This window comes from Linderina pennispora (assembly GCF_002104995.1).
Source record: "Linderina pennispora strain ATCC 12442 chromosome Unknown DL89scaffold_6, whole genome shotgun sequence".
Classification (NCBI taxonomy): domain Eukaryota; kingdom Fungi; phylum Kickxellomycota; class Kickxellomycetes; order Kickxellales; family Kickxellaceae; genus Linderina; species Linderina pennispora.
Window position 1 is genome coordinate 988,184 of NW_024468254.1, and position 21,902 is coordinate 1,010,085.

The following is a 21,902-nucleotide window of genomic DNA, read 5'->3' on the forward strand; positions in this document are numbered from 1 at the left end:
ATGCGGCCGCATTAAGCATGCTGGTTTATAAACGATCACTAAAACTTGCCTCGGCGCTCTGTTGTAGACATGTAGATGAAAGAGCCATCGAGCTTGGTCACACACAAAACGCAGGTACCAATGTGTGCTTCATTGTTTGCTGGATGCTGGGCAAACTCTCTGGGCTTGCGAAATGAATGATACCGGTCAGCCCGTTATCTAGCGTGATCAGTGCTGGAAAATGGGGCAAAGGGGCTTCATTACTCACCAAAACGAGCTCGCTCCCGGCCGTTCTATTCGAGGTTTAATCTCCGAAGAGCACCAGTTGACTCGCCCCGCCCACCCGCTCCAAGCCCAGGTGGTGGGGAGAGACAGCTGATAAAGAACAGGAGGACCTATCTCTGTTCCCTCAGCTCTCCCGCACCTAGCGCTAGCATTCTTATTATTTCCACTCTTTCTCTTCAGTTTCACGCATATTATTCTGCTCTATCATGAAATACGGCAATTACCTGAATCAGCAAAAGACGGCGTTCCCGGACGAGTGGCAGCCACACTTTATTGAATACGATGCACTGAAGGCGTTTCTGAAGACGCGCATGGTCGGCTGCAACGTGCACCTGTCAAGCTCGTTCCCGCGCACACACGTCTTCCAGTGGTCACCGGGCTCCGATTCCGAGCCTTCGTTCGACGCCATGCTGCACCAGCGCCTGGAGAAGGTCACCCAGCTGACACCCGCATTTGTCAAGATGCTGGATGCCGACATCGAGCGGATCAACTCGTTCTTTGTCAAGATCAAGGACGCGACCAAGGAGCGGATCAACCGGGTGCTGGATCCAATGCAGAAGACAACAATTGCCGAGTGCGAAGATGCGCTGAAGGACCTGCTGCTGCTGGAGCGCTTTGTGTTCCTGAACTTCACTGCCATTGCCAAGGCGCTGAAGAAGCACGACAAGTGGTCTGGCCTGCAGATCCGCGAGCCCTACCTGATGCGTACCTCGCAGCTGTCGTTTGTGGTTTCCACTTCCCTGCTGCGTCTGAAGCCGGAGCTGATGAACCAGCTGGCTACATTGCTGGTGGAGCAGGAGGGCGGCAGTTCGTCTGATGCCCTGGCAGCTGCAGTCGAGTCTCGGACACATCCTGGCACATTACCAGCGGTCCTCAATGGCGGGCGCACCGATTCGACAACCTCCACCCGGGTCGAAACGCCGTCCGGACTGCCCAATACGTCGTTTGGCATCAACATCTCGCCCAAGCTCAGCCCACTGGTCGATCTGCTGCATGAAACGCAGACAGTCATGATCTCGCTGCGTGGCCCGCACGGCACCGACATCATTGGCGGAGTGCTGGGCTGCCTGTCCAAGCACAACTGCCAGATCATCGACTTTTCGCTCTCGCGGCTGCACCACGATGTGACGTTTGGCGTTCTTGTGCATCTGCACAACGGCGACGTCGACCTGTTCAGCGACTTGGCCGAGACTGCGCAAAAGTGGGACGGAACCCTGACGTTTGATGTGCAGAACGCGCGACTCAAGGCATCGGTGCTGAGTGGGCAGTCAGAGTACAAGCTGGACGAGGCTCCGTATGCGCAGCGTGTCAAGTACATTGCCACAGTGCTGAACGAGCGCGGGCTGGGACCCGAGTTCCTGAGCGCCTGGCTTAAATGGCTGCTGAAGAAGAAGATCAGCGTCGAGCAGATGCGCCGGCTGGACAAGCACTCGGAGCTGATGTGCGTCGAGTTCCGCCTCAGCGTGCCTGACACTCTGTCGCTGGAGGAGATGAAGGCCGAGCTGTTCACTCTGAGCACCGGATTCCAGACTGATGTGGCTCTGCAGCCCGACAATGTGTTCCGCAGACAGAAGCGCCTGGTCGTGTTTGACATGGACTCGACGCTGATCCAGCAGGAGGTCATTGACGAGATTGCGCGTGCCACCGGCATCGAAGAGGAGGTGTCGGCCATTACTGAGAGTGCGATGCGTGGAGAGATCGACTTCAAAGAGTCGCTGCGCCGTCGGGTTGCGCTGCTCAAGGACACGCCGATTGAGGCACTAGAGGAGGTCAAGCGGCAGCTGGTGTTTACAGAAGGCGCGCACTACCTGTGCCGTGCGCTGAAGAATGCCGGATTCAAGCTGGCGGTCATCTCTGGCGGGTTCATTCCGCTGGCAAAGTACGTCAGGAACGAGCTCGGATTAGACTATGCCTTTGCCAACCAGCTGGAGGTCAGCACTGACGGGAAGCGGCTGACGGGTCGGACCGTGGGACCGATTGTCGATGCGGTCCGGAAGTCAGAACTCCTTGAGGTTATTGCCCAGGCCGAAGGCATTGCCATCGACCAGGTTGTTGCTGTTGGCGACGGTGCCAATGACCTGCTCATGCTCGGCAAGGCTAGCCTGGGGGTTGCGTTCAATGCGAAGCCCAAGGTGCAGCAGGAAGCACGTGCCCGGATCAACCAAAAGAGCCTGGCGAATGTATTGTATCTGATGGGCTACTCGCAGAGTGAGGCTGCCGAACTCCAGCTGGTCGGATAATGAAGGCGATAGGTGGAGCTTCTATTTTCTTTCGATAATACTCTAATATACACACTCGAAATATCGACGGACACAAGGCTCTGTAGAGTATTCTACAGTGGCGTGCCAGACACATAAAGCGCAGTTAAGAACACCAAGAAACCAAGGGACATGCAGAAGCACTGCAGGCATTCACATGCACTGAAGTCTTCATGTGGATATCATTTTTAGCATGTAGGCCCACCAAGGTTACACCTAGTGTGTTCCGATATGTAGAAACAGCATCTTGGCTGATTTCCTAACCCTAAATTTAATCTTATTTGCAACAGCGGCGCATATAGCCGTTTTGACCATCTCTGGACGACTCCAACGCCACCCAGGGGTGCTTGAGCAGCTCATTTGCAACAATGGAACACTGTTTTTCTTAGTTCAGGCAGGCTGAACAAATGCCAGCACTCCCTCTTGTTGACCTGAACCGCCCACCGTCTTTACTGCGCTCTTTCCTGTCCTTTTTCCTCTCTATCCACGCAAACTCATTTTTCACCGACCACTACTCAGGCAAAGATGACAGAGGATAGCCAACACCAGCCATCTCAACCAGACAGTCCACAGCAAACACTTCAACCGAGTAGTCCGCAGCAAACACCTCGGCAGAGCAATACCCAAAAATCATTTCCTCTGGACAGCTTTGTTACTCCGACATGTAAACGGACATTGGCATCCTATACTTATGAGGGTATTTCGGCAACAACATTGGATCAGTCGCCGTATTTTCAAAGGAGATACCAGAACAAAGGTACGTGTGCATATATACACATAGCAGCAGGTACAAGGCAACAACCACATGAAGTCTAACCTAATAACTGTAACTCAACCGTTATAGATGCAGAGTCGAAAAAGGCGAGGCTCACCGGCGTGTTGGAGAACAGTCCATTTGTTCAGAAGACAACAAACGCGACTGTCTTCTCCAACATGTCCATGGTCCAGTCGGATCACACGGCTGAGAGGGACACCGAGAGTATGGTGTTCGCCAAAGGTCGTGTGGTCGAGAATGAGGATAGCGTTTTCGAATTCTGCCGCCCACGCTCGGTGGCACTGCGTAGTGTTGCGAGCGACATCACTGCACATGTTTCAGCAGAGCTGGAGAACCGCCTTAGCGCTGGACCGGCCGGTGGTGCAGGGGGTGAGCCTATTCCTGCTGCCAGCTTGCCGAATTTGCAGCAGCACCAGCCGAGATATGCGACAAAGGACCCCCTGGAGGAAGTCAGCAACTGGCTTAGACTGCTGAAAAAAGGGAAGGTCGCTGAGACTAAAACGTATTTCCCGATTCAGCAATTCTTACTGTTTTCCATGCGCGAGATCGACGGTCAAGTCGAAGACCGTCAGAAGGACCGTGATCTTGGCCGCCTGCTGCAAGACTATTGCCGAATCCTTCCCTTCAAGAACGTCGACACCGGTCCACAAGGCAAGGACGACCAGCGGCGTGTTGACATTGGCCTGTACGCACAGGGTGTCAGCGACGACTTCTCCTTTGACAGCGTTGAGGTCCAGCAGGACATTGACTACAGCAGCACATTTGCTGTGATTGAAGTCAAGCCTGACAGTTTGGCTGCATCGGTCCGGCAGGCGCTTGCTCAATTGCTGCTTTACAGCAGAAACATATATGCGATGCAGCCAAATCGCCGCTTCATCTGGGGCATCACAATGTGCGGAAATGAGGTGCGCACATGTCTGTTTTCCAACGATGTCGTCTTTTCGTCCAGTGCCATCGACATAACAACAGCAGCTGGTCGTCGGCAGTTCGTCGAGCTTCTCGTCAACTTTTCGCTGTGCGAGGTTGATCAGCTGGGCTACGACCCAACGATCCGCTGGCGCCCTGAGCACAATTGCTGGGCCATCGAAGGTCCCGACACTGCGGGCAAGTCGTCGGGCACCACAACAGTGAAAACGTACTACTCTGACAAGCAGCTCCTGTCCAGTGCGGACGAGCTCTTCGGTCGGCACAGGCGATGCTTTTTGGTGACAGACGAGAAACCCACTGGCAACGGCATTGCACCCAAGTTCATTCTGAAGGATGCGTGGCCGGAGGCTGAGGAGGATCCTGCCCAGGACAAGCGGAGCGAAATCAGGTTCATGCACCATATCGCTACAGAGTTGGCGCAGTCGGATGTCGAGGACCTAGTCTATCCCAAGCTCCATGCTGGCGACCGAGTCCACATCGATGCCAACGGCGAGGTCTTCGAGGACAATGTGAAGAACATACTGGGCTCGCTGTTTTCGCTGCGCAAACCAGATGGAGGCGCAATTCCGTTCCGCGTACACACGCGTGTCATCATGGACAACATTGGAAAACCACTGAAGCACGTAGAGTCAGTGCACGAGCTCATAGTGGTTCTCGGTGACGCGATGCGCTGTCACTCGGAGATCCTGAAGCGGTGCAGCATCCTCCATCGTTGCATCACTGACAGCAACATCCTTGTAGTGCGTGAGGAAGGAAAGCCAGTGCGCGGGCTACTCATCGACTTTGACAGTGCCCTGGAGGTCGGACAGGTCCGAGCACCAGTACGCAGCGAGCAGACAGGTGCGCTCCCATATGCAAGCATCAACCGCTTGCTTGCGTCAGACGTCGAGCAGACAGAGTTGGACGACTGGGAGTCGCTGGTCTACCTAATCTGCTGGTACGCAACGATTGGGATTTGCAGGGATAAGAAAGATAGGCGACACCCCGCGAGTATGAGGGGCTTGGCAATCAGCAAGTGGCGAAACGGAACTCCTAAGGAAATCGGTGAAGCCAAGAGGAATAATTTGGACACTCTTAATTCTATCGGCGGTAAGATCATTGAATACTTCCACCTCGTCAAGGATATTGATGTCCTGCAAACCCTGGTGGAGGATATCTATATGGATTTGTTCCAAAATGCGAACCTGCGTAAGGATGGCACGTGCGATGGGAGTCGTTACAGAGGCTCGGAGCTTCAGATAAATAGAAAAATGGGTATAAAGCGTAACCCATTCAAGGAGCGCTTGGAGAAGAAGAGCGAGATCACCACAGCACTGTTGAAGACGATGACCGAAGCCTGGAAGAGCTCACGGAACATTTGCATTGCATAGTCTCAAGGCAACAAGTAAATATTTTCAATCACTTCATTTGTCACTATAAAACACACTACATCTACACTACGGCTGCAATTTAATAAGCAAGCGGCAATATAGCACTGTGGACCCAAAGTAAAAGGTGGCCGTCATATTGATATGCCTCAAAGGGTCTTCGAGTGATCATCGCATTTAGACAGCATGGGCATATCGCTAGTTTATAGGAAACACCAGCCAAATTCCTACTTTGCAGCAAATGAGCCATTGATGGGTCAAAAATAGATGGGTTATTGGTACACTCTAGAAGTGAAGAAAGGGAACATTGTAGTGACACAAGTATGTGCCCTCCTTCACATGCACATATGAACTTTGCCCATGCATGCTCAGCACAAGCCCTAAGCGCTCCCTTGTCTCGCCCGACTGTCTTGATCCTGTTATGAAGTAGTTGGCTCAGAACCCATTGCATTTCTGCGAGCCGGCTCCTCATTCGAATCTGCAGAGCCGTCGCTGAATGCAAGCATACTGATGCAGCCAGCGCCACACTCCCAATCTCTGAAGCAGTGCTTAAAATGCGGGAGCCGATTAAATCGGATCTGCTCAAGCGCCTTTTCGTAAACAGTCTCTGCAGAAAAACCCCAGGCAGTAAACACGCTGCAGCCAATGGTGATTGCTCGCTCCAGCTCTTAAACCACTCCAGAGCTGCTGCCTACAGCTTTTGTTTCTCTTAGCTTTGCATTAAGACATACACATTCTCCTGCATTTGAACACATTCGCATTGTAATTTATCAGTCGACCATGACTACCTGCAACAATATTGCCGAGCTTTCCTGGACTCTGTCAGCTCCTGCCGCCAGCAAGCCAGCCGCTACGGGTATCAAGCGCAAATTCTCTAGCTCCATTTCATCGCCAGTTAGCAAGTTCTCGCCACCAAAGAAGGCACGCTCCTCTAGCAACACAGTCTGCATTGGCACCAAGCGGTCGCGCTCGAACTCTGAATCAGATGACGACGACTACTCGGCACAACCACCAGCAAAGAAGACACAAAAGGGTGAGAGCGCAAGAGGTAAGCGCATAGTGGACCTTGCTACTATGGTACGCTTATGACATGCACATTTGCTAACTGTGCAGATTCTGGTATAGCATCCATTTACCCTAATGGCCGCTGGGTCCGGGCACTAGACCAGTCCTCAAATAGCTGGAGCGACAAAATAATGGCCATGATGAGGGGCAACACGCCGAACATGAACACCCAGCTGAGCCAAGGTATGGAGTGGTGGAATAACAAAGACGAGGTGTTGACCGAAGCCGACCACTGGGCCAAGGAACGACTGATCCGTGATGCCAACGGCGTATTTGACAGTGTAAAGTCGAGGAATACCATGACAAGCAAACTGGCAGACCTGGTGTCGACTCAGGTCGCATTGGAGCTGGAGCGCCGGCTCAGCCTAGTCACTGGCAGTGCAGCAAGCAGCGTCGATGATATCCAGGATACTCTCAGAGAACTTGCTTGCGATATCACCACCTGCCAGCAGCAGCAGCAACATACACTGTTCGACATTGCAGCATATAACAAGGCGAAAGACGAGAAGCGCGGGTCAACAGACAGCGCTCTTGCAGCGTTTGAGGAGTGGGTTCGCCCACCACTGGCTACATCTACAGACAGCCTCGACGATGACGACATACACACGGCGAAGAAGATACATGAATCAGCCATGTCATTCATTCTGTTTGTCGTTCAACACATCGACACCCTCATTCGTGCGTTGGATACGGGCCCTTTCAGCAGATATCTTGAGAGTTACTATCAGCTACTTCCATGCACCCGTCCTAGACCCCAGTCCAGCGGCAATACCGACGCTTCGGAGTTTGAGGCAGGCATCAAGTTTCAGCACGCACTTACAGGTATCGAGCTACTGACTGACTTTCACAGCAAAAATATGGTGGCCCTTATTGAAGCTCGATCCGGCAAGACCCGGCGCACAGTTGACAAGGCTTACGCGCAGCTGATGCAGAGGACACGCAGCATCTACAGGAATCAGCCCAACAGACGCTTCGCTTGGGGTCTGACCGTGTGCGACAATGAGGTGCGAGTGTGCCTGTTTTCCAACGACGCGGCTTTTTCATCGAGCGCTCTCGACATGACAACAGCAGCCGGTCGTCGGCAGTTTGTCGAGCTGCTGGCTAACTTTGCACTGTGCGAGAAAGACCAACTCGGGTATGACAGAGGTATCCTCTGGAACCCTGAGCACAAATGCTGGACCGTCGAGTGTCCTGATGCAGCAGAAAAATCGTCGAGCCCTGCAACAACAAAAACGTACTACTTCGACAAGGTGCTACTGGCAGCGGATGGTATGTTTGGACGGCGTACGAGGTGCTATTTGGTGACAGACGAGAAACCCACTGGTGGCGGCATCACACCCAAGTTTGTTCTGAAAGACGCGTGGCCGGAGGCAGAGGAGGATCCTGTCCATGACAAGCGAGACGAGGTGCAGATTATGCACCGGATCACCACAGAGCTGGCGCAGTCAGATGTCGAGGACTTGGTCTATCCCAAGCTTGATGCTGGCGGCAGAGTCCATATCGATTCCAATGGCGAGGTCTTCGAGGACAGCATGAAGCGCATACTGGGTCCATTGTTTTCATTGCGCATGCCGGCTGGAGCTGCAATTCCGTTCCGCGCGCACAAGCGGTTGGCCATGTCACCGATCGGCGAGTCGCTCAGCACGGTCGAGTCAGTACATGAGTTCATTGCTGTTCTGGGCGATGCCATGCGCTGCCACTCGGAGCTGCTGAATCGGTGCAACATCCTCCACCGGGACATTTCAAGCAACAATATTCTTGTCGTGCGTGAGGAGGGCAAACCGGCGCGCGGACTGCTCATCGACTTTGATTGCGCACTCGATCTGAGTGGTTCGCAAGGGCCGAACTTGGAGACACGAGGAACGATCCCATTTATGAGCATCAACAACCTTGCCAAATCAGATGTGGAGCGAACTGCTCTGGACGATTGGGAGTCGCTGATATACCTGATCTGCTGGTGCGCTACAAAAGGCTTTGCTCCAGATAGCAGGCGGTCATCTGAGGAACTGAGGGAACTACCAATCAATCGCTGGCGTACTGGATCTGCGGATGATATTGGTGATTACAAAAAGGACCATTTACGCACTCTTAGTACTATCAGTGGCAGGATCACAGAAAACTTCCACCTCGTCAAGGATATTGATGTCCTGCAAAACCTGGCGGAAGATCTCTATATGGATTTGTTCCAAAATGCGAACCTGCGTAAGGATGGCACGTGCGATGGGAGTCGTTACAGAGGCTCGGAGCTTCAGATAAATAGAAAAATGGGTATAAAGCGTAACCCATTCAAGGAGCGCTTGGAGAAGAAGAGCGAGATCACCACAGCACTGTTGAAGACGATGACCGAGGCCTGGAAGAGTTCAAGGAGTAAACTATAATCAATTTCAACTTAATACATTATCTTTGATATCTAAATCTACATTAGTACTATGCATTGAGACCGGGTAAGGTCAAGCGACCGGATGTTGATATACTTCGAACCTGTAATCCTAGTGATCAGTCAAGCGCACTCTGAAAGCTACAAGGCTAACAATGACAGGGGTTTAGATATATAGTCAGAATGAGACCGATTTGGGCTTGAATATCAACATCTGGTATCACATACCAGTAGCAGAGCACTCAAGTAGGAGCATGAATGTAGTGTTGCATGCCCAAGCCAGCGAATATTGGTGCAAGGATTCATGCCGATGTTCTAGGACCCAGCCAGGTGCATAATAGCAGGTGCAGTGACTCAGATGCGGATGATAAGGGTACAACCTCATATCTCCGACGCACACAGTGGCATTCTGCCCTTTAGCACATCGCTTCTATCAAACAGATGCTGCAGTATTTTACCTGGAGAGAATCAAGAGGCCAGTGCTCAAGAGTCCTGGCTTTTCTTCTCTTTTTCATATATTATCGTGCTAATTGCATTTGAAATCCTTAGTCAAACCTCTATTCTCATTCCAAAACAGAGCCCCTATAATTTCAACATTTGCATGTTACCCGGTCAGTGATACATTCAAATGTGTCAAAGGCTAGATCGGCGACTTGACTTCTGGTAGGATCCTCGTAACCAGGATCTACATTCCGATATAGCAGCTGGCCCTGCTCATTGTGGAGCACATCCATAGCTATATGTGCGTTCCTGAGAGCATGGCCGAAAAGCAGCAGTCTGCCGACTATCGTCACATTTTGCCCTTCAAGAATGTTGACACTGGTCCACAAGGCAGGGACGACCAGCGGCGTGTTGATATTGGCCTGTACGCACAGGGTGTCAGCGACAACCGCTCCTTCGACAGCATTGAACTTCAGTGGGACATTGACTACAGCAGCACATTTGCTGTAGTGAAAGTCAAGCCTGACAGTTCGGCTACGTCGAGTCGACAGGTGTTTTCTGTAGGGCTTTACGATGTGCAGCAATGAAGTTTGGATGTATCTGCTTTTTTTTAAAAGGGGCAACTAATATAGAAATATCCAAAATCAAAAAGAAAGCTAGGGAATGGAAAAGGATAACCCCACTATACCTAGTTGCTTAGTTTTTGCAAAGCATGCAGGCTGATGATGGTATCAAACCTTAAATACACTCTGATATCAACCTGTTGCCCAGGAAGATTAGGCGGTCAAGCTATGAGTATAAGAGGCATGGTTGCGTGGTAACAAAAAGCACATGCCGAGGTTGAAAAAACAAAACGGCATCATACAGATTCTTTCAGTATCTCCAGCCCGTGTTGGGTAGTACATTTCAGATATTATTGAAGATTTCTAAAGCTCTTTACAGAATTGGCCGAGCGAATTAACAGATAGGTTTCAGGATCCCGAGTTCTGCATTGGTGCCAAGTAAAATGACAGCTGATGCAAAGAGTTCACAGCCATTGAAGATTGAAGGTGTGAGGGAGACGCCCTCAGTCGATTCAAGGGGCGACATTTGAACTTGGCATGGCCCAGCACAAGCGCTTCCTCCACATACTTGCTTCATTGCCCTTTAAATCACACAGTTGCCACCGGCTATACCTTGTTACCCATTCGCGCACATGAGCTATATTCTAACGACAATGGCCAGTATATGCAGCAGCATACATGTGATATATTTTATTTTGCAATATCGACACCCAGCAAAAACCTCATACAGTCGGCAAGTTCAGGATCTCTCTTTGCAAGACCACATCGGGCCGCGACTTGAACAAAAACTTCTCCTTGAGCACTGCCACAATATCGTACTGGATATCAGCCGAGCCATCATTTTCTTCCGCTGGTCTCTTGCGCACAACTGCCAACGGGTTCTTTAGCTTGACGACCGAGCCGTTTGCATGGTGGATACCGATAACCATCTTCACAGAGCCGTCCGCATTGCGCTGGATTTCGCCAAACCGCTGTTGGGCGCGCAGGCCAGCAGGGGCATCTGTTTCAAGAGAGCCCTGTGTTTCGATTAGGCAGAACTCGCGCAGCCGGTGCTTGCTGTAGATAAACTCGACTTGGGACATGGAAGACAGAAAAATACAAATGCTGCGCTTACATTTTTTTGCAGCTGCGCCCAATATCAACATCTGCTGGCACCATCAATGTACCGGTTTATGGCATTGCAGAGCCGGCGTTTATTTATTCTTTGGGTAGGGTTGGTTACTTCAAGGGTGGCTTCTAACTACCTGTCTACTCGAGATCCATGGACTCGGGGCCAGTCACCGCGCGGTTCGTCGGGGCAGGGGGAGCAAACAGCGAATTGACGATGTCAAACAGCGACTGCTGCTTCTGGACAACCACACCAAAGAACTTGGCAGCAACCGCATCGATCAGCTCGCTGGCAGTCTGGGCATTCTCGCCAAATAGCGGCACGTACTGTTGGCGCAGCTCCGCCAGAACACGCGCAGCCTGCGACGACGGCTTGCCATCCGACCGCTCGACTGCCAGCAGCAAGAGCTGCACAAAGTTGGCCAGCTCATGGCCCTGCACGTGGTACACTGGGCCGATCTTGGTCACCGCCTCCGAGCGCTCCTGGACGCGATCCGGCAGGGCCTGTGCCAGCCTTCCAGCAAATGCCTTCCAGCACGACACCGCGGCCTCATACCACCCGATGGCCAAGTAGCGCAGCACTCCGCGGGCAGCAAACAGCCCATAGTCAGCGCAGGACGTGCGCGACGCCCACTCAAACAGCATGTTGCCGAGCACTGCGGGGCTCTCCGGTGTGCCCACAAGCAGGTGTTGCTCGGCGTCCGTGTACCGCGCATTGCCGCGCAGAATGCACCCCAGGAAATGGTGCATCTGCGTGTCGCCTACGCTCTCTGCCACACCCGCCTGCCGGTCAGCCGCAATCGACCACTGGATGGCTGTCTCGTACACGCGCGGGTAGTACTCCGTTGCTGTCGCGAGCTTCTCGAAGATGTCGTACACGCGCTCCTTGCTCTCCACCGTCACTGGCATCTTCTCGTCAATGTAGATGTTGATCATGTACGTGGTCAAGTCAGCGACACTGCCCCACTGGTGGTACTGGCAGAGCTCCAGCGCGCCCAGGTACAGGAGCTGTATGGCGCGCTCATGCTTCTTCTGCTTGACCAGGCGGCTGGCAATAGCACGCAGCTCCTGGTGGCCCTCGTAGTAGTTGGCTTCCTTTAGGCTCTGACGCACATTCTTCATGAAGCGATCGATGCGCGAATTGCTGGTAGCGGCAGTCGACATTTGGGGCTGTAAATGTGAAAAATGAGTGTGATTGTGATGGAGAGAGACTTTAGAAAAACAAAACACGAAAGTGCAGGGAGAGGAGACCTTTTCGCCCTGCGCTGACCACGTTTTGGCGTTAATGATGGCCCGGAAAGTGGTCATTGCGTACCCAGCTATTCTGTCGATCTGAGCTCAACCCCCACCAGCGAGATCCGGTTTCTGGACGATATTCTCTGCTTGGTCGGGGGGGGGTTCTCTTCAAAAACCTGACTCAGTGAACTGTGTAGGGGGTCCACGCCGTCTGCAGGGGGTTCACGCCGTCTGCAGGGGGGCGTCTAGCATCCTGTGCAAGAGAGAGTGGTCTTATTAGATGGCAAACATTAGAAGCGTGGCTACTGCTGCGCGGCAGCCTTGCGTGCCCGCATATCGTCGATGATCTGGTCAGTAGCCGAGGCACCAATCCGGTCAGCACCAGCCTGCAAGCACTCGATCAGGTAATCCAGCGTGCGCACGCCACCCGACGCCTTGACGAACGTCTTGCCCTTGGTCGTGTTCGCCCGCATCAGCTTCAGATCCGGGATGGTCGCACCGCCAGTGCTGAATCCCGTGGACGTCTTGACGTAATCGGCACCAGCCTCCTCCGTCAGCTTGCATGCAACAACCTTCTCCTCATCGGTGAGCAGCGAGCACTCGAAGATGACCTTGATCACAACCTCGGGCATCTTGGCCTTGGCCGCGCTGGTCAGGCTGCGGATCTCGTCACGGATCTCGTCGTGGCGGCCGGACTTGAGATGGCCAATGTTGAGCACCATGTCGAGCTCGACAGCGCCGTCCTCGATCGCCTGCAGGGCCTCGAAAGTCTTCACAGAGGAGGGCGTGTTGCCGTGCGGGAAGCCGATCACCGTGCCCACGTCCACGGTGGTGCCGCGCAGGGCATCGGCGGCCAGCTTGACGTCGCAGGGCTTGACGCAGACGCTGGCAGTGTTGTATTTGGCGCAGAGCTGGCAGCCGGCGAGCACCTCGTCGACAGTCATCTCGGGCTTGAGCAGCGCGTGGTCGATGGTCTTGGCCACCATCTCGGGCGTCAGGTTGTCGAAAGTGGGGTTGGCGGGCAGCGACATTGTTGAAAAGCCTTGGTGTAGAAAAGAAAAAAAGGTTACATCGGGCAACAGCCTGGGGGCCGGGAAGGGTGGCCCTTTTTATAGCTGTCTGAGCGTGGCCAGCTTCTCTTTTTGTGTAGCATGCCTATCAGCCCCTACTCCAAGACTACAGACAGGATTGCCGTTCGGCTAGGCTCTACCCGGTGCCTCTAGGGGAGTGTGGGGAGTTTTGAACATGCATCTTGACCATCATCCGTCGTCTGTTGAGGTGCGGCGGTTGCATGTGGATCCACGCTAATCTCCGATTAGGCCACCAATCAAGCGCCACGGGTTTTTCCGTGTTTTTTTTGGAGGTTTGAATTTCACTGCCCATTGCGCCGTTTCTTTTCTTCTCCCAGCCCCTCTCTAATTTGGCTGTATGTTTTCTCTCGGACTCCTGACACCCCGTCTCGCAGCAGCTCGATCCGCACCACTATTCCACGCCAGATACTCTTCACTGTTCAGTATGCCTGAGACGCCCACAGCCGCCGATCCCGTTGCCCAGCCCACGGAAGCAGAGCAGCCCGAGGCACAGCCTTCGGTCGACGCTCCTGAGCCGCCAAAGCGCAAGAACAACCGCGCCCAGACATGCAAAGACCGGCGCGAGTACGCCAAGAAGGTGCGCGTCGACCGCGCCGCCGAGTACGAGGCCAGCGGAGCACCTCGGCAGTCTACCAGCAGCGAGCCGCGGCAGCCGAAGCGCAAAGTCGCTTTGCTGATGGGCTTCTGCGGAACCGGATACCAGGGCATGCAGGTGAACCACAACGCAAAGACGATCGAAGGTGACCTGTTCCGCGCCCTGGTGGATGCCGGCGCTGTATCACCGGATAACGCTGGCGACCAGAAGAAGGTGCAGTTCCAGCGCGCAGCACGCACTGACAAGGGCGTGCATGCTGCGGGCCAGGTGGTATCGCTAAAGATGATTATTGAGGATCCCAAAATCGTGAGCAAGGTCAATGAGAAGCTGCCGGAGCAGATCCGCGTGTGGGGGTATGTGCGGGTGATCCGGTCGTTCAACGCAAAGACCATGTGCGACTCGCGCGTCTACGAGTACCTGCTGCCGACATATGTGTTTATGCCGCCGTCGGCGCGCAACGCTGAGATTGCAAAGACTGTGGCATACGGTGAGCGCGAGGTGATAGAGTCGACCAAGGAGGAGATGGAGGAGAAGCGCGCGTACCGGATCACGCCCGAGCAGCTGGAGATGACGCGCCAGGCGTTCGCCAAGTACAAGGGCACACACGACTTCCGCAATTTCACGGTGACGCGCGGGTGCACGGCGTCGAACTCGAAGCGCTTCATTATGTCGTTCACGGTCTCGGATCCGATGGTCATCGATGGCGGCGAGTGGCTCAGCCTGAAGGTGCAGGGCCAGTCATTCATGCTGCACCAGATCCGCAAGATGGTGGGCCTAGTGATCATGATGGTCCGGACCAGCACGCCGCTGACGCTTATTGATGCTTTGTTTGACGGACCACGCGTGAATGTGCCGAAGGCGCCAGGACTCGGCCTGCTGCTGGAGCGGCCAGTGTTTGATGCGTTCAGCCAGCGTGTGGCCAAGCAGAAGCAGGAGTACAAGGACCCAATCGTGTTTGAGCCGTACCAGGAGGAGATTGACGCATTCAAGCAAAAGTTCATCTACGACAACATCACACGCACCGAGCGGGACGAGATGGTGTTCGACAACTGGGTGCAGAACGTTGAGCTGTCGCCAGAGCAGTTCACGTACATTAATGAGGAGGGCACGATTCCCGAGTCGGCTGTTATTGTGCCAGGTGCGGACAACATGGGCATGGCAACAAAATGGAAGGGCGACAGAGCCGGAGCGCGCAACGGCGGCGAATCGTCTGACGAGGAGGGCGATGCCAACGACGGTTAAATATTTGAGTGTCCCGCAATAAATTTGCATGCACAAGCCATCCATTTCACAAATGCCCGCGTGATATACCGAACGGAAATTAATGCAGTAATCGGCTAGGTGTGATCGCCTGGCAGCGAGGGTGTGTCGTGGCATCGCCCATTAGCGAACAGACTTGGCAGGGTGTGCTCTGTCACTTGTCTTTCTTTTTCGCTCATCTCCATTTTATACTAATTCCACACAATTTCACTCACCACAACAATTCATGGACTCCACACCCGGAAAGGTCTCCAGCATGGAAAAGGTACGGCGCCCAGAGTACCGAAAATAGCCCACACCCGCTACCCCACAGCTCCACGACCCTGTGCACTAACTGCTTTGTTTTAGACGCTACTGGCACCGTACGAATACCTGAGCCAGGTTCCCGGAAAGGAGATTCGCTCGGTAATGATCAAGGCGTTCAATAGCTGGCTGCATCTGGACACAGCCAAGGAGCAGGCGATTTCGAGCATTGTGCGAATGCTTCATACGGCGAGCTTAATGTGCGTATCACTACCAGATGAAATTCCAGTCCACGCACTGCCAGATGATATACAGCCTTTTAATAACCAGCCACACATCACCACCACCATTACCACCATTACCACAAATACTGCCGCACTATATAGGATTGATGACGTCGAGGACAACTCTGACCTGCGGCGAGGCGTCCCGGTGACACACAAGATATACGGCGTGCCAATGGCGATCAATACGGCCAATTACGTGTACTTTATTGCTCTGTCCGAGGTTTTGAAGCTGCAGAATCCCAAGGCGGTCGAGATATTCACCGACGAGCTCTTGAACCTGCACCGCGGCCAGGGCATGGACCTGTACTGGCGCGACACACTGACGTGCCCGAGCGAGTCGGACTACCTCGAGATGGTGTCGCACAAGACCGGCGGCCTGTTCCGTCTCGCAGTCAAGCTGATGCAAGAGAGCAGCGACATGCCAAAGGACTTCACGGATTTGGTGAACCTCATTGGCGCGTATTTCCAGATCCGTGATGACTACATGAACCTGCAGTCTTCCGACTACTCAAACAACAAGGGGTACTGCGAGGACCTGACCGAGGGCAAGTTTTCGTTTGTCATCGTCCATGCCATTACACACGGCGAGGACGGAGAGATCATGATGAGCATCCTGCGGCAGAAAACAAACGACGACAATGTCAAGAAATACGCCGTGTCGCTGATGGACAAGGCAGGGTCGTTCGAGTACACGAAGCAATATTTGATAGAGCTGGAGCACAAGATCGAAGAGGAGATCAAGGCCCACGGCGGGAACCAGCTGCTGGAGGACCTGATGCAGAAGCTGAGCGCGCCGTTCCACTAACCTTCCCATATAGTATAGGGCATGTGGCTAGACATGTAATTTTAAAGGCGGGTGGCAGGTAGTGCGCATCTCGGTATCTTTCTCCTTTTAATTTACTAGTATAACTTATATACAATGGCTGAACTGAAGAAGGCGAAGAAACGCAAGGCTGTGCTGCTGCCAGAACACAGGGCGCCGGCAATTCTGCCACGGGTTGGCACCATGATTAGCAAGCTATCGATGGCCTTTGCTGGTACACGAGCCAGCAGCATATTCCAATTCATCCGGCGGCTGCTTGCGCGGCTGCCTCTCCTGTCGCATCTCGCCAACCGCATACACAACTCACTGCCACCCAATCTCCTTTGGCCATGCCAGATGCCGTACCGACTAAACGCAACCATCCACATAGTCCGTGACGGCGACATAGTTACCGATCTCTGGGTATGGGCAAATAACCAGCCGGTGCTGTGGACGCATGGTAGCTTTGGCAAGGGCATTTTGTCGCGGTCTGAAGCCACGTGGGCAAGGCGGTACTTGCAGCAACTAAGACCTGGTGAGGACAGAAGAGAATACCTGGAGGACATTACGCGCAGACGTCGGGAAGAGCGCAATCCTACATCAGAGCTGACGTGTGTGGAAATGAAGGATCTTGATGTCGCTGAGGAGGATGTGGAGGCAATGGAGCCCGTACAGCTTAGCCCGTACGAGACTCTGTTTCTGGTAGAAAACAGATATCTGGTTGTTAGTGATGCGGGTGGACAGATGTATGGGCTTGGGGACCTCTGGGAGATGTTCAGTTTGGTTGATGGCGACTTGCCGATGCTGTATGCTGCGTACCACTACTACCGGTCGAAGGGATGGATCGTGCGCAGTGGGCTCAAGTTTGCGACGGACTTTTTGCTCTACAGAAAGGGCCCGGCGTGGTCGCATTCCGAGTACGCGGTGGTCGTGCGGCCGCTGTCTGAACAGACCCCAGAGGAGGAGGAGCAGCAGCACCGGCTGGCGGATTCATGGCAGTACATGTTTGCAGTTTCCCGGGTGGCGAGTCAGGTCAGAAAGACGCTGGTGGTTTGCTTTGTCAAGTGTCCAGATCACATCGAGTACCCGCCGGATCTGCGGCAGTTCCAGGTCCAAGAGACCACGGTCCGGCGGTTCGACCCCAATGTCAACAGAAATTGAAATATATTTGACAAGCACTGCAAGAGAAGCGCTGAAGAGGGCAAAATAAAACCGCCGAGTTACCCACACCAAAACCTTTTTGCCTTCTTCGCAGCAGCTCTTCCCAAAGCTCAGCCGGAGAAGAAAGAAAGAGAGTTAGTGGAAGGCACGGTGCTCGAGCAGCATCTCGTTGTTGGGCGGCAGACCGACAAACGCACGCATGATGTTCTCCATGGCCATGCGCTGCTTGGCAAGGGCGTTGACGACCGGGGTGCCGGGCGGGACGACCGGAGCCTTGAGCATGTACGACAGGATGGACAGCACCGAGTGGAACGGCTGCCACTCAGGCTCCTGGGCGTCGGCATCGGACTTGACGCGGTAGGTGACGCGGGTCATCAGCTCGGTCATCATGAAAAGGTCGATGATGAGCGGCGACGCCAGCAGCGAGTCCTCGCACGTGTTGTACAGCGAGATGGTGTTGAGACCACCCATGAAGATCTCGCTGACGTACTCGTCGAGCGCGCGCTTCGAGTCACCGACCGACGGCACGTACTTGATCACGATGGTGTGGTCGGGGTGCTCGCCCTTCTTGTACAGGATGTTGTTGGCGCTGACCATGTCGTCGACGACGCTGCTCTTGGAGATCTCCTTGGAGCGGAACTGCGCCGGGGCCGACAGGTTGCGGCCGTCGTTGTTGCCCAGGTGGTTGTACGAGGTGATGGCCAGCGGCTTGATACCGGCGTTGACCAGGAACTCGGCCAGCACAGACTTGATCTTGGTCTGGCCGGACTTGAAGTCGTCACCGCCGACGAAGCTGCGCTCACGCTCAGCCAGATCGATGACACCAGGCACCAGGGTGTTCTGCGGCGAGCCGTTGACGAAGGGCGCACCCTCGAGGATCGAGGCGACGGCGAACAGGGTCGACGGCGAAACCTCCTCGTGGCCATTGGCAATGGCCTGCAGCAGGTTGTCGGCGGTGTCGTTGACGCCGGCCAGGATGTCGGCGTAGCGCTCAGTGTTGGCAGTCCACATGACAATAACGCGGTCCAGCTCGTTGGCCTGCTTGAACTCGCGGATGTCTCTGCGCAGGTGCTCGAGCTGCTCCTGCTTGGTGCCGCCGATGGTGTTGTCGGCGCGCTCCTCCTGGTTGGCGGCGATGAAATCGGGGTAGTAGACCGAGGGCAGCGGCTTGAGCTCGTTCAGCTCATCGTACAGCTTGCGCTGCAGGTCAACCGGCAGCACCTCGGCGCGGCGCATGGCATCGCCAATGCTCAGCGAGTTGATGTCCCAGCCGCCGATGACAATGTCGTTCGGGTGCACCATGGGCACGATCTCGTTGAAGGGGACATACACGTCGCGCAGGTTCTCGTCGACACCGAGCTTGGTGGTCGAGGCAAGCATGACCGAGCCAAAGTAGTTGGGCTCCTGGGTGCCCTTGCGGGTTTCCCACGAGATCTTCTTCTTGTTGGCGATTATCGAGGCGGTGATGGTCGAGCCGTTGTTGCCACCCCAGCCGATAAGCATCAGGCCGACGCGGCCAACCTTGGTGCGGGTCTTGAACTGGTAGTGCACCTTGGTCGGCTTGGCCTTGAGCTTGCCCGACTCGGAATCGCGCGAAACGATCGTGGTGTCGTACAGGTAATCGGACTCGATGGATCCCTCAGAGTAGTGGACATAGGGCGAATCGACCTGGAATGCAGTAGCGCCGGAGGCAGTGGCGGTGTTGGCGGACGGAGCGCCGTTGGAAGCAGTGATGTTGTTAACAGGAGACATTTTTTCTTGGATTTTCTGGTAGTAGTTTCGTAGGCAGGGGGTTGTAGGTTAGAAGTCACAGTCCACACACAAAGGTGAAGAAGTCGGTGAGCGAGCTAAAAATTAATGCGTTTTAGGCTTGGGAAGGGTCCTCTTCCTTCCTCTGTGTGGGTTGTGCAGCGAAGCAAGAAGATTAGCGAACGTTGCTGAAGTGCGCTAAAGCGAGTGGCTCTCCTGAGACTGGTCGAGTGTCGGGAAAACCTTAAAAACCGGGGTGTGCTGGGCGGTAAAGTGGAAGCGAAGGCTAGGTATTCTTGGAAAGAATTGGCAAAAGCAGAAGGAGGAATCAGGAAAGGAGAGGCGGAGAGGAGGCTGGACCGCATGTCTGGCCTTTTATACCCGGCCAGTGCAGAAAATAACAGAGCGCGCTTATCAGCAACGGCATTTCGGGCTGTGAATGAAAGCGCGTGGGCGGTAGTGCGGGATTCACTCGCTCTGTGGGCTGAGGCATCGAATTTCTGTGCAGATGGTGATTGCGTCTTTTTTGGGCAAACCGATGGGCGAGGCAAGAGCGCATTCATGTTTTTCTCAGGCACGCCGGGCGTCAGCACGCATGCCGATGATTGACCAGGCAGCGGGCGCGCAAGTATGTGCCTCCGCCCCTTGCTGACTCTGTCGCTGCCCTAACCCGGCGCCGCCGCTCGGGAAAAGTTCGCGCCGGGAGCGAAGCCTATGGAATCCCAGCAGGGGACTGGGATTGCCACCTGCCTCGAGTCATGGAACCGGAACTGAAGCCAGAATGCGGCCCTTGGAAGCCAAGCAGCAGTAATAATGGCTTGGGTTTGTTGTTTTTTCTTGGCAGGCCGCCCGCTGTTGCATTTGGCGCCATTGGCTGGGAATGGCGCGTCTGGACGATCGTTCACATTGTCTCCACTGAACAACCTCCACCCAACACCAGCAATTCTCCGAACAAACATGTCTGCTCTTGAAGAATTAGGAGCGTGACGCAGCATGCGGTCGCAGTAGAATGCCACATTCACGCCCACGAGCAGGCTACAGCAGCCGACAAGCCTGCCCCAGGTATCCTTGGCCTGTGGTTGGCAAAAGGAAGACCATGGCTGCATTGACGCTGATTGGCGGCAGCGAGCCGAGCGCACATCCAGCTCGCCCTTGAGGCCTCCGCCTTGACGACTCTGCATAACGTGGGTCCGGAAAATTAGGGTTTGCCCGGATGTCTTCCGTTTTCCAGAGCTGGACCACAGGTGGGACCGTTTTTGCTCGGGCCAGGGGTCTTGTGCAAGTCACCTGGCGACTATTGCATACTATTCATTGCCGGGCATGCCTGCAGTGGCGGGTGTCATGGGTGGGCTCGGTATGCCCATGTGCGCCGACTAGACCCCTCTCCACACCTCGCTTCCGCAAGCCCACCTCATAGCCAGCATGATTCGTCCATTACTGGCACTTGTACATAGCCTGACATATTTGTCGACCCCGGTGTCGTCTGTGTGCTTTCCAACATGCCTCGCTGCATGTTCATAGCTATCGCCCGCACAAGTGACGCCACACTTGGTGCTTCAGTTTCGGTCCTTTATTTAGTTCCTAGAAGTCACCAATCGGGATACAGAGTGTCACAGCCCATGGTGGGACCTGCACTCTACATGGTTGCGTGCCAATCTTACAAATAGCCCATCACCACTACCGCTTTGGCTGTCCTGTTTAGTCAGCCGATAGTCAGAAAAAGGGCCGATCCCAGTATTGTCATCAAGTAACTTTTCCTCTTATTCCAGTGCCTGGTAATGACTATTACGGATCCAGAGAGAGAATCTCACTAGCCGACACAAACTGAAGGTAAACTTGCAAAAAAAAAAAATAGCGTCATTAGAAAGCACCACATCTTCACACGACTATAAAAAGGCCGCCCGTCATGGACATTCAGAAAAACTTGTACCCTTGCTTTCCTTCATTACTTCATTCACATTCCTCAATATACTCAATAGTTCCATATTAACGATGACGACCACGCTGACTGTGACCAAGCCAGAGGCTACAGCTCTGCTCAAGAAGACCGCCAAGACCTCGCAGAAGAAGCGCTTTTCCAAAACTCCCAGCGTTGCCAGCCGTCACCGCCAGTCCCCGCCAAAGGTGTCCATGGGCCCGCTTGCCCGCTTGCTTGCTGGATACGAGAGCATCTTTGGCAAGAAGCCATATGTCAAGCGTGTAAGGCTGACTGGCAAGCCTGTAGTTGCATAAATTATCTCCCAGGCTGACTTGGGTATCGGTCCTTTGTTTAGCATCTCACAATTAATCCGAACACGGTCTTTAACCAATGGCAGCCCCAACTAGCACGTTGTA

At 54.0% G+C, this 21,902-nt stretch overlaps 11 protein-coding genes across 11 annotated transcripts; 6 read left to right on the plus strand and 5 right to left on the minus strand.

Annotated features, from left to right (window-relative positions):
- Nucleotides 1-470: 470 nt before the first annotated feature.
- On the plus strand, nt 471-2,504 carry DL89DRAFT_222924 (phosphoserine phosphatase serb; the record flags this gene model as incomplete). The annotated part of the gene is made up of 2 exons (XM_040884611.1): nt 471-1,052; nt 1,104-2,504. 2 exons carry the CDS (start codon nt 471-473, stop codon nt 2,502-2,504), a joined length of 1,983 nt encoding a protein of 660 aa, XP_040743931.1.
- A 474-nt stretch (nt 2,505-2,978) lies between these two features.
- DL89DRAFT_267509 (uncharacterized protein) lies at nt 2,979-5,648 on the plus strand. The gene is made up of 2 exons (XM_040887526.1): nt 2,979-3,279; nt 3,367-5,648. The coding sequence occupies exons 1-2, from the start codon at nt 3,048-3,050 to the stop codon at nt 5,592-5,594; spliced, it is 2,460 nt and encodes an 819-aa protein (XP_040743932.1). The 5' UTR covers nt 2,979-3,047; the 3' UTR covers nt 5,595-5,648.
- Nucleotides 5,635-6,274, minus strand: DL89DRAFT_155121 (uncharacterized protein). The gene has a single exon (XM_040883609.1). It carries the CDS (start codon nt 6,061-6,063, stop codon nt 5,674-5,676), a length of 390 nt encoding a protein of 129 aa, XP_040743933.1. The 5' UTR covers nt 6,064-6,274; the 3' UTR covers nt 5,635-5,673.
- Nucleotides 6,275-6,313: 39 nt separating this feature from the next.
- Nucleotides 6,314-9,050, plus strand: DL89DRAFT_267510 (uncharacterized protein). The gene is made up of 2 exons (XM_040887527.1): nt 6,314-6,639; nt 6,717-9,050. The coding sequence occupies exons 1-2, from the start codon at nt 6,372-6,374 to the stop codon at nt 9,032-9,034; spliced, it is 2,586 nt and encodes an 861-aa protein (XP_040743934.1). The 5' UTR covers nt 6,314-6,371; the 3' UTR covers nt 9,035-9,050.
- A 1,595-nt stretch (nt 9,051-10,645) lies between these two features.
- DL89DRAFT_267511 (uncharacterized protein) lies at nt 10,646-11,136 on the minus strand. Its single transcript, XM_040887528.1, has one exon. It carries the CDS (start codon nt 11,117-11,119, stop codon nt 10,760-10,762), a length of 360 nt encoding a protein of 119 aa, XP_040743935.1. The 5' UTR covers nt 11,120-11,136; the 3' UTR covers nt 10,646-10,759.
- Nucleotides 11,137-11,372: 236 nt separating this feature from the next.
- Nucleotides 11,373-12,275, minus strand: DL89DRAFT_204730 (uncharacterized protein; the record flags this gene model as incomplete). The annotated part of the gene is made up of 1 exon (XM_040884055.1): nt 11,373-12,275. A coding segment is annotated over one exon (903 nt), but the record flags the coding sequence as incomplete, so codon positions are not given.
- Nucleotides 12,276-12,567: 292 nt separating this feature from the next.
- On the minus strand, nt 12,568-13,627 carry DL89DRAFT_155130 (deoxyribose-phosphate aldolase). Its single transcript, XM_040883610.1, has one exon. It carries the CDS (start codon nt 13,409-13,411, stop codon nt 12,683-12,685), a length of 729 nt encoding a protein of 242 aa, XP_040743937.1. The 5' UTR covers nt 13,412-13,627; the 3' UTR covers nt 12,568-12,682.
- Nucleotides 13,628-13,774: 147 nt separating this feature from the next.
- Nucleotides 13,775-15,348, plus strand: DL89DRAFT_267513 (pseudouridine synthase). The gene has a single exon (XM_040887529.1). The coding sequence runs from the start codon at nt 13,896-13,898 to the stop codon at nt 15,306-15,308; it is 1,413 nt and encodes a 470-aa protein (XP_040743938.1). The 5' UTR covers nt 13,775-13,895; the 3' UTR covers nt 15,309-15,348.
- A 152-nt stretch (nt 15,349-15,500) lies between these two features.
- Nucleotides 15,501-16,781, plus strand: DL89DRAFT_267514 (geranylgeranyl pyrophosphate synthase). Its single transcript, XM_040887530.1, has 3 exons — nt 15,501-15,591; nt 15,675-15,829; nt 15,956-16,781. The coding sequence occupies exons 1-3, from the start codon at nt 15,553-15,555 to the stop codon at nt 16,659-16,661; spliced, it is 900 nt and encodes a 299-aa protein (XP_040743939.1). The 5' UTR covers nt 15,501-15,552; the 3' UTR covers nt 16,662-16,781.
- Nucleotides 16,749-17,848, plus strand: DL89DRAFT_267516 (uncharacterized protein). Its single transcript, XM_040887531.1, has one exon. The coding sequence runs from the start codon at nt 16,776-16,778 to the stop codon at nt 17,817-17,819; it is 1,044 nt and encodes a 347-aa protein (XP_040743940.1). The 5' UTR covers nt 16,749-16,775; the 3' UTR covers nt 17,820-17,848.
- On the minus strand, nt 17,806-19,908 carry DL89DRAFT_267517 (myo-inositol-1-phosphate synthase). Its single transcript, XM_040887532.1, has one exon. It carries the CDS (start codon nt 19,569-19,571, stop codon nt 17,955-17,957), a length of 1,617 nt encoding a protein of 538 aa, XP_040743941.1. The 5' UTR covers nt 19,572-19,908; the 3' UTR covers nt 17,806-17,954.
- Between the last annotated feature and the right edge of the window lie 1,994 nt (nt 19,909-21,902).

Excerpts from the sequence above, each read along its gene's own strand:
- DL89DRAFT_267509 (XM_040887526.1), top strand. The coding sequence starts at position 3,048 with ATGACAGAGGATAGCCAACACCAGCCATCTCAACCAGACAGTCCACAG. Across the intron at positions 3,280-3,366 it reads AAGGAGATACCAGAACAAAG|ATGCAGAGTCGAAAAAGGCG; the intron begins GTACGTGTGCAT and ends CAACCGTTATAG.
- DL89DRAFT_155121 (XM_040883609.1), bottom strand. The coding sequence starts at position 6,063 with ATGAGGAGCCGGCTCGCAGAAATGCAATGGGTTCTGAGCCAACTACTT.
- DL89DRAFT_267510 (XM_040887527.1), top strand. The coding sequence starts at position 6,372 with ATGACTACCTGCAACAATATTGCCGAGCTTTCCTGGACTCTGTCAGCT. Across the intron at positions 6,640-6,716 it reads AAAGGGTGAGAGCGCAAGAG|CATCCATTTACCCTAATGGC; the intron begins GTAAGCGCATAG and ends ATTCTGGTATAG.
- DL89DRAFT_267511 (XM_040887528.1), bottom strand. The coding sequence starts at position 11,119 with ATGTCCCAAGTCGAGTTTATCTACAGCAAGCACCGGCTGCGCGAGTTC.
- DL89DRAFT_155130 (XM_040883610.1), bottom strand. The coding sequence starts at position 13,411 with ATGTCGCTGCCCGCCAACCCCACTTTCGACAACCTGACGCCCGAGATG.
- DL89DRAFT_267513 (XM_040887529.1), top strand. The coding sequence starts at position 13,896 with ATGCCTGAGACGCCCACAGCCGCCGATCCCGTTGCCCAGCCCACGGAA.
- DL89DRAFT_267514 (XM_040887530.1), top strand. The coding sequence starts at position 15,553 with ATGGACTCCACACCCGGAAAGGTCTCCAGCATGGAAAAG. Across the intron at positions 15,592-15,674 it reads AGGTCTCCAGCATGGAAAAG|ACGCTACTGGCACCGTACGA; the intron begins GTACGGCGCCCA and ends GCTTTGTTTTAG. Across the intron at positions 15,830-15,955 it reads CTTCATACGGCGAGCTTAAT|GATTGATGACGTCGAGGACA; the intron begins GTGCGTATCACT and ends CGCACTATATAG.
- DL89DRAFT_267516 (XM_040887531.1), top strand. The coding sequence starts at position 16,776 with ATGGCTGAACTGAAGAAGGCGAAGAAACGCAAGGCTGTGCTGCTGCCA.
- DL89DRAFT_267517 (XM_040887532.1), bottom strand. The coding sequence starts at position 19,571 with ATGTCTCCTGTTAACAACATCACTGCTTCCAACGGCGCTCCGTCCGCC.